Genomic DNA, 9,582 nt, shown 5'->3' with positions numbered 1-9,582 from the left:
TGCCCGCCGCTGCCCCGGCCCGCTGTCTCCCTCGGGACAGGGCCGTCGCCGTGTGTGCGTGGCGGCTTCCCGCGGGAGGGAGCGGGGCCGTCCCCGTGTGCGTGGCGGTTCCTCCCGGGAGGGAGCGGGGCCGTCCCCGTGTGCGTGGCGGCTCCCCGGGGCGGGGGCCGGGGCGGGGCGGGGAGCGCGGCGCTGCCCGGGCCGGCGCCCCCGCCTTCCCTCCCTCCATCCCTCCTTCCTTTCCTCGCTCGCTGCCGCTGCTCCCGCTCCGCGGACCACGGCGGCGGCGTCCCGCCATGTCGGCCGCCAAGCACCGGGGCCCTAAGTGGGGCAGCCCGCCCGCCGCCGCCGCCAACGAGCGGGGCGCGCAGCCCGGCGGCACCGAGGAGGCGGCGGCGAAGAAGCCGCCGTCGGCGGCGGCGGCGCACGGACGGGGCGGCAGGGCCGCCGGCGGGGGCCGCTCCGGCGCTGGCCCCCGGCGGGGCTGGGCGTTGCTGCTGGGGGCCGCGGTGGTGCTGGGCGCCGCGCTGCCCGCCGGCTGGTACGTGCGGCAGCTGCGGGAGGAGGTCGGGCGGAGCGCCCGGGAGAGGGAGGCCTCCGGCCGGCAGCGGCAGGAGCTGGCCGCCACCCTGGACGCCGTCGTGCAGAAGGTAGCGCGGCGCCGGGCACCGGCGGGGGGCGGCCTGGGTGACCCGCGGGGCCCCTCCGGGGTGGCGACAGCGGTCCGGGGCGGGGGGACCGCACCCCTTCAGTAAGCATCCGCGCAGCGCTCGGGTAGCCCGGCTTAGCGGGAAAGCAAACGTGTCCTATTCCCCCCCCGCCTTGCTCCCTCCGTAAAGATGCTTTCATGGCATTAGAGGGACAAACCGAGTCTGGGCCGCGGTGTTCCCAGCGCCTGCAAACGTGGCCTCAGGAAAGCGAGAAATCCTTGGCAGGCGGCGCAAAGCTGGGCCGGGCCGGGCCGGGCCGGGGCGGGACCCGGGACCCCGCCGCGGAGGGGAGGGTGGCTCCCGGGGCAGCCCGGAGCGGCGACCGCCCCCGGGTCTTACGCCCAACTTGCTCTTCCAGGGTTTGGGCGTGAAGCCATTTTCTGTAATGCAGTCAGCACGCTTACGCGTTGGCAGGAGTGCAGACCTGCAGTTTCGAGAGCCTGCTGGCGGTAATTTTATATCCTTCGACTCACGCGAATCATTTAAAACCGAGTGTGGTGGATGGGCAGATGTGCGGCAGGGTGGTTGGACGTGGCGGGATCCTGCCTTGACGTCTCTGCGCCAGCTTCACCCAACAGCGGAGGCTGTGCCAGAAATGCCGCTCCTGCCATACCCTGCCTTCCACGTTTCTGCTGCTGCCTCCGGCCAAGGGAGCAAGATGCGTCGTGTCCGTGGCAGTCCAGGACCGTGGAAGAACTGTGAAGTTGTTGGCAAAGGGCGTGGCTCAAAGTGAAAGAAATGCTTGTTTCTCTCCTAATTTTTTTAATTCAGGCCTTATTAGCCCCCAAGCTAGAGTTTTGCAAATGGCACCGTCCATCTGGATGTGTCTTAGGGTGTCTAAAACCTTTAAAAAATGGAGTATGTGAAGGCATATCATCAACATACAGTCAGGCTTCTGTCTAGGGAGTAGGTAAATTGATTGGAAAGCAGTATGTAAAGTTATGACTGAGTCAGATCAAAGAAGAGGAAATTCTTGTCTCGGCTTGCCTGCTTTCTGCACAGTGAGCTGTGCGGATTCCCCATGTTCCCTGCGAGCCTGGGCCCTGGCCGGTGGCGGGGGGACAGGGCGGTGGGACGGGCACCAGCTGAAATCCTCCGGCCGTTCTGTCGTGCTCGTGGGAGCGTGGTGGCCTGCACACGTGGAGTTTGTAGTGTCAGTCTTGGTGTTTCCTCTTCCTTGCAAGAAGGAGGAAAAGCAAAACTAGTATGGCGGGGGGAGGGAAAGGATTGTAAAATGCAGAACTGCAGTGTTGTTTCTGAAGGTAATTTTAAATCCTGGGTTTTTTACTCACTGATGACCGGGCTGGGATTTGAACTAGCAAAGGTGGTTGTTTTTTTCTAGTTTGTAAGGCATTTTTGCAGGATCTTTGTATGAAGGAAGACATTGCAATGGCAGGACATGCAGGACGTATGATCACAATACATGAGCATAGAACCTAGATGTACGTGCAATATATAAACCCTTCCAAGCATAGGAATGGGTACAATTTGCTGCCTCCATCTCTGTGTTGTTGCAGAAAATCCTAGATATGTCTTACATGTTCTAGGAGAGGGGTATATACCAGAAGTTTATAAATAGTTTGTTTCAAAGACAACTGGAACTATTTGCCTGTATGTAACAGATGGCCTATGTTAGAAATATGTACAGTAGGGCAAGAATGAAAGTTGGGGGAAGAGATCACGCAGAGCTTCGATGTAAGCCTTGAAAGCTTTGCTTGCTGTGGTTTGGTGTTGCCTTTACAGAAGAATGTACTTGAGGGAGAGGAGACCAGGCTGCATTTCATTGCTTTACAGAAGTGTAGGGTCCTACGTTGCACTTTTGGAGTGCCGTCAGCACAGGCTGCTGTGTGGAACTGGCTTTCCCCTTCAGTCTTTTACTGCAGAGAGCTCCTGTCAGGAGTAAGCGTTATATAAACTCATCTGCTTTACACATCAGCAGTAGGAGGAGAAAGGAAATGATGTGGAAGTTCAGTCTTTAATGTAGCACAGTTCTCAGAGAGGCCAAGGTCGTTTGGTGTTTGAACACAAGATAGTACGACTGGTTAGAGAAGACTTAGTCGTTATCTATAGACATATTTTTATGTACTATTTATGATGTTAAACCTTTCAAGGTCTTTGGTTTCAAACCTTACCACCCATGAACACCAAACCGGGAAACTCACATGTAGGTGCACCCACAAACCAGCTGTGTCAGGAATGTGAACTATTACTTTGAAGTTGTGAGTTTTACCCCTCTTGTGCAAGGGGTTTGATTTGGGCCCTGGTGGCTCTTGGTTAGGATAGATCAGATTAGAAGCTGGTCTAATCTGATGACCTCAGTCCATTTTATTATATCAGAGCTCTCTGATCTTCAGGTGGCTGGCTCAGCTGGAAGTAGAGGTGAACAGCTTCGAGTTACACCACAAGCATTGCCCAAATGCAGTGGAGGAGGAGGTATAGTGTACTTACGCTGCAGGGGGGTGGCATTGCTCCTCATCAGACCTACAGCAGTGGAGACCTCCTAGCCCTTTGGAGAGTTCTCCTGGGCATTTCTGATGCCTTTTCTTAGACTAACATTTGAAGATGGTTAATTGCAAATATGAATTTAGTGATTTGGTTGAAATGTGTCAAAGAAATAAATTCTGTTATAAAAGTGGGAGGAGAACTTCTAGATTTCTGAAGTCCATTTATAGTGATACAGAAAAAGCTCTCTATGTGGAAAAAATCAGAATGCATGACAGCTAACATGTAATGAAAATGAGGTTGGTAAGTCAGTGTAATGGCTCTTGTCCTGCCGCAACACATACGGTAGTACTACCTGCTCTCACCCACCCCAGCTCATTTCCAGTTTCACACGTGAGTGCTAGAGAATACAAGTATAGGGAATGGAAAGTCATTACAAACCTTTTTACGTAAGAGGGAGGAAAAGGAAGTCATCTATCTGGGTATTCTTTGAACTGTGGGGACCTATCGGAGCAAGGGCAAGTCTTATGGCCAGACTATATAATCCTTCCACAGTGTAGACTTTCTTGAAAACCAAGGAGGATTTGACCTGGGATTTAGTCTTGCAAAAATACATGTGAATAACTTAATTTCTAATTAGTAAGTCTTTTAGGTCTTTTGAGATTAATTTCTAGGTTCAGAGGCTGACTGGGAACTGCAGGAGCCTCTTTCAATGAAAAAGAAAAAAAAAAAAGGAAGCTCTGTATATTTCTTTCTAAGAACGTATAAAATATACTTCCTTCTATTTATAATATAAAACCACCCCTCCAGCTGTGTATCTAATCAGTAAACATGGCAGCCCATGTGGCGTGACTGATTAATATACCCCTCAGACACAGGGAGTAGCATGAGGCAAGGCAACATGCATTACTCAGCACTTGCTGTCTTGCCAAAGCCTTGAGGTATTTTCTACGTGATGGATTCCTGTTGCAGCCAGTAGGATTTCTTGCATTGCTTTACAAAGTTAAAAAAAATACAACCCACACATGCACAAAAAGATTTCTCCACAGTCTTGAGGCTGATATTCTGTTTGGCCTCAAAATTAAGTAACATGTGCTTCCTGTTGGTGTGCCAGGATCTTACCTTTAAACGTGAGAGTAAATGAATGTGGTGGTCACTCACCCTTTGACCTTTTCCCTCTTGCTGCTACTGAAATCAGCTGTAGTTTTTGTAATTGGCAAGCTTAATAGCATGGTAACAACTTTCTGTGTTGACCCGAGAGAGATGCAAATCGGTCCGCTTGGCAGCTGCTATGGCTTTGTTCTCTGCCTGTGCCCGTACATGTACCCCTGTTCACTAAGAGTGTGTGGGTGTATGCATGTGTGTGAGTAATGAGGAACTAAGTATTTAGAACATTAAAGCCTTTCTATGTTTTTTTTTTTAATCTTAAAAAATAGTTAACAAGAAAAAGCTGTGTCTCCATTGGTGTCTAGGAGCAGCAAAATGTCATGATTACTACTCCTGTTCCCCAGCCATTCCCAGCTCCCCTTTCCCTCTAATTGTTCCTGTTATTCTTTCTTGTGTGCTTTGAAACTTCTTTCATGATCAGAAATTGGCCTTGGGTCTGATTGCCTGCTAAAGTCTAATCCCAGTTTTTCAGAAGCTGATGCTTCAGAAGCTGACGCAACATGTTTTTTAGGGCTTTTTTTCCCCCTTCCCTTTCTTCCCTTATGGATTTGTGGCCTGTAGAACCAGGAATCATATAGGGGAGGATGGCTGAGGGGCCCAGACGCAAACCCTAGAGCCTTGAGTTTGATTTTCACTGCCACGGATTTCCTGGATCATCTGTGGCACATCAGTGAGGCCAAGGATCCTCAGCAGAAGATGTGTGTATCTATAGAGCTGTAAGGCTCTAGATGCTGGGCTTTTTGTGCTTCCTGTATCTGTATGGCATAGGGTCACCTCCGGTAGAGAGCATGAAGGATTGCAAGGTGATAATTTCATATGGTAACAAGGACCGTAAGGATGTAGGTAAGGATGAAATTGTAAGTATTAACCATGTGGATTTCTGTTTTAGGTGCGTTCCCTTCAAGCCACATTTGGAGAATTTGAATCCATGATGAAAATTGCTCAGCAGAAGCAGGAGGTTACTGAGAAGGCTGTTAAACAAGGGGAGAGTGAAATAAACCGGATCAGTGAAGTGCTCCAGAAGCTGCAAAATGAAATTTTGAAAGACTTGTCTGATGGCATCCACATGGTGAAGGATGCAAGGGAACGAGACTTCACATCTCTGGAAAACACAGTGGAAGAGAGACTAACAGAGCTAACCAAGTCTATAAACGATAACATTGCAGTATTCACTGAAGTCCAGCAAAGGAGCCAAGATGAAATCAACAATATGAAAGCAAAGATTGATTCACTAGAAGAGGCAGATGTGTATAAACATGAAATTAAGGTGCTAAAAGATGCTTTTAATGAGATGCAAGCATCCATGAAAACCAAGGAAAAGGACATAGAGACCTTGAAGAGTACAATAGACTCCATGGAGTCTGATGTGTATACCGAAGTGAAAGAACTAGTCAACCTCAAACAAGAACATGAGAAATTCAAAGAGGCTGCGGACACTGAACACCTTTCATTAAAAGCTTTACAAGAGAAAGTTCTGAGAGCTGAGTATTCTATTATGCAGCTCCCTGGTGACATTAAAAGACTCGATGAAGATTTACTGCAAGTTAAAGCCAACCTCAACAAATGGGAAGAAAATGAACTCTTCAGAAAAGCATTAGAAACTTTTGGGAAGAGCGGTGAAGGGCTGGAGTCTCGATTGACACGCATAGAAGACAGCCTGGAGTCTCTAACTTCTGTTGCTGCTCAAAACAGTGAAAAGTTGCAGTCCTTCCTTTCTAAGGAGGCAGAATTTGCAAATAAGCTCAGTAGCCTAGAAGAAAGCATTACTGCTCTTCAGGGAATCTCAGATATGGATGGAACTTCAGTCACAGACGTTCTGAAAAACCTTGGTGAATCACAGACCTCGCTGCACAATGATGTGGAAGACTTGAGGAGAAGCATCAGTGACCTGCCATCCTCCGGTGCTCTTCAGGATGTCCAGAAGCAAATTAGTACTTTGTTGGATCAAGGAAATCTTCAGACAGCTCAAGCACATTCTGAAGGCTATCTTGAAAAATTTTCTTCTGTGGAAGGCTCTGTAGATGAGCTGAGATCTTCTGTCAGCCAGGTTGATTCCGATTTGAAAATGATAAGAACCGCGGTGGATAGTTTAGTCTCCTACTCAGTCAAAATTGAAAATAACGAGAACAACCTGGAGTCTGTGAAGAGCTCAATAGATGACCTGAGGAGTGATCTGGAAAGGCTGTTTGTGAAAGTAGAAAAAATACATGAAAAAGTTTAGGCAGCAATGCTCCTTGTGCAAATAATGGATTAAGGAGAATAGCTTTTGTATGCCCAGTTTTTTACTCTTTTTAAAAGCAATTTGATACCTCCAAACAGAATAAGAATACTTCAATAATAGAGACAGTTCTGCTTATTTCCTTTATTTCTCTTTTGTGTAGTGTTTTTCTTGGTTTTGGTGTTTTTTTTAATTTTGTTTAAAGAAAACATGAGTTTAGTTGGGGGTTGAGTTTCTAAGGGCTCATCTTCTCTACAAAGTTGTACCACTGTAACTGTAGTGGTATAACTAAGGCACTACAGCCTCCTTAGCATGGGCACATATTTAATGGCATGAAGGTGTTTCACACTATGACACTAGATATCTCACACAGAGGGGCTACACCTGTTCTGGTACAAAAAGCATACTGCTGCACACACAGAATTTTACTGGTATGTTTTTGTTTAAGGAGCAAATGAACAAAACTACACCCTTACCTTAAACTGTTTAGACTGGTGAACTTATGTGTGGATCAGGTTTGAAGCAACTCATCCGTTCCTGCGATTTGGGACTCAGCCATGTGGTCTGTTTACCAGGTGTTGGTTGAGCTGTAGTATATTTCTGTGAGTCCTTAATCTGTCCCAAGGAGCTAACAAGGGGTTGGCTGAACCCCCCTGAAGGGAAGGTTTGAGGTAAGTGGCATTGCTTGGGGCTAAGACCTAGGAGAGGTGTTCCACTGCGTGGCTGGAAAGATTCATTCTTTGTGATCACAGTCGTCTTTGCCAGTATCTTCAGCTGCTGGTGTAAAAGACCAGTGCTTAGAAGGGACATCTGAATGATGGGATTAGTTTCCAGAGGGTACAGTATTATTTTTGTCCTATTTTTGGGCTGTTTACATGAGGAGGCTATAGACATAGCCTCCTGGAAAGGCCTAATTAGTCTGTGATACAGGATTTTCTGTAAAAATTATCACGAATTTCAACGAGGAAAGAGAATGACTGAGATTGCACCGCACCTCTCGTGTTCCATGTGTAGCAAGCATGCTAACGATAATAGTACACTCCAAAACACACAAGGGGGAAAATCACCATGAAATCAGCAGAATTGCTTCTAAGGTATATACATTTCCAAGTTTTCACACAACTGACAGTGACCTGAACTGTTGTTACATGTTCAGGACTTGGTGCCTGATTCTTATTCTTGTCACCATTGTTGTCCCTGGGTGCCTGCCTGGGGTGCTGGTAGCAAAGGATCCTTCTAGGAACTGGCTGAGAGTGAGGAAAAAGTGTCATAAATATCCAGATGTTCATTTTAAAACTACTTTCTCATGGAGCTTTCTTGGTTTTCTGTCTTTTTGAAAAGTATTTCTAATATCCTTCCTTTTCAAGTTTACTGTTGAACTTTATCCAAAGATTTGGTAAAGGTGTCTTCACACGGATACCTTGGAAACAGGTTGTGCACGTCATGCCCACCTCAGCCTGCACTAGCCAGGTCTCTGGCTGTGTTAGAAGAAGGAATTCCTAGAAACAGCAAATCCCAGAAGTGGCGTGCTTGTGGGAACAGCACCAGTGAAAAGGAGTTCTCCATAAATAAGATGCTGAACCATATCTAGTGTTGTTCCCATTGTAAACAGGAAAGAATGGCTGGCAAAGAAAGGGGCCCACAGCAATAAGGTAACTCTTGTCACTGTTGGAACTGCACTGTTCTTTGTTGACTTCTGGAGTTCTTGAACGATGTTTAGGTTACTGTGAAATGAACTGTATGGCTTATTTGCAGTATTTTTAATACATAATAAACATTGGGAATATTCTTTGCACCTTTTTTTGATTGCTGCTTACTTAATGTTGTGTTTCCCAGGATGCTTCCAGTGGGGTATAGGAAAGAGCTTGGGGGAAGAACCAGCCCTATACTCGTTCTTAGCTTTCATAGGGGAATGTGGAGGCATGTTACCTGTTGTGGTTACAGAGGAACTCTTGAAAATGGGATTTGAGTCAGATCAATGCTGTGGTGTTGACCACTGGGTTCAGAAGCCAAAGATGATAATTGTGAGGTGTGAAATACCCAGTTTATGCATTGAAAGTCAGATGCCGCCAGCGATGCCTTGGTAAGACTTTCACAATGTCCGAAGCATGTAGAACAAAAATAATGTATAGAAAGGATCTGAATGATCTTTCCAAAGTGGCTGCTCGTTTTGCACAGCTTTGAATGCTGGACTGCAAGGCCCATAAACTGATACCATCTTCATGATGGATGCCTGGCTTCCAGGAGTTTGGAGAAGGGTGATTTCAGGAGTATGGGCATCGTGATGTCCTGACAATTCCTGAGGCCAAATTCCTAGAGGTAGGTAACCCCTGTAATTAGACTACCTATATGTCAAACAAAGGAGGTGAGCACACAAGGCCTTACATCTTAAAGTTGACTGGAAGCTGGCCATGAGCACAGAGTGGCTTTAAAGGGTAGTAGCCACATGATGAAGGAACTTGAAGAGGCTGTAAAGCCAGCAGTGCAGCTGGGCCAAACTGGGTCTCAAAGGTTAAATGAAAAATTTCTAGTTATGCCTCCAGTAGCATAAATTCTCTGTCAAGCTACTGAAATTACTTATTTCACTACCTAAGAATAACAGTTGTCCGTAAATAATAATGTGGCTGGAGGCAGGCACAGCAGCAAGGATCCCTTGGTGGCCTGGATGTTCAGCTTTTCTATGTGGCTTGACAGCCTCATCAAACACCAAAGCTTCCTAACTCCCTCATAAATGCTCATAGAGCACATCCAGTCCCTGTGCTGCACCCGACCGTGGTTTTTATGCTTCCCAATAAAAGCAGCGGAGAAGGTCTCAAGCAAGACATAGTCTATGTTGCCAGTGTTCTTTTACATTAGTAATAGTTCATCAATAACGTGCTGCTACAGTAACAAATTTCAACAGAGACTGTCCACCTGATTGATGAGGTATTGATCGAGCCAGTTCATTAACATTTGTCTTCATTTTCAGCTCTCGCCTTACAAATGGAGAAGCGATTATGCCGAGGCACTGTGGACTTGATCTCACTTGAAAGGGCTTGCCCAAAT

The 9,582-nt window shown here is 47.0% G+C and overlaps 1 protein-coding gene across 1 annotated transcript; it reads left to right on the top strand.

The window, feature by feature from the left end:
- The first annotated feature begins 230 nt into the window (after window positions 1-230).
- Window positions 231-8,332, top strand: CKAP4 (cytoskeleton associated protein 4). The gene is made up of 2 exons (XM_075075474.1): window positions 231-650; window positions 5,209-8,332. The coding sequence occupies exons 1-2, from the start codon at window positions 297-299 to the stop codon at window positions 6,538-6,540; spliced, it is 1,686 nt and encodes a 561-aa protein (XP_074931575.1). The 5' UTR covers window positions 231-296; the 3' UTR covers window positions 6,541-8,332.
- The last annotated feature ends 1,250 nt before the right edge of the window (window positions 8,333-9,582 follow it).

The sequence above is a fragment of the Phalacrocorax aristotelis genome, chromosome 1 (genome assembly GCF_949628215.1).
Source record: "Phalacrocorax aristotelis chromosome 1, bGulAri2.1, whole genome shotgun sequence".
In the NCBI taxonomy this organism is placed as follows: Eukaryota; Metazoa; Chordata; class Aves; order Suliformes; family Phalacrocoracidae; genus Phalacrocorax; species Phalacrocorax aristotelis.
Note: the sequence above shows the minus strand (reverse complement) of the source record. Positions and strands in the feature narration are given on the sequence as shown.

Excerpts from the sequence above, each read along its gene's own strand:
- CKAP4 (XM_075075474.1), top strand. The coding sequence starts at position 297 with ATGTCGGCCGCCAAGCACCGGGGCCCTAAGTGGGGCAGCCCGCCCGCC. Across the intron at positions 651-5,208 it reads TGGACGCCGTCGTGCAGAAG|GTGCGTTCCCTTCAAGCCAC; the intron begins GTAGCGCGGCGC and ends TTTCTGTTTTAG.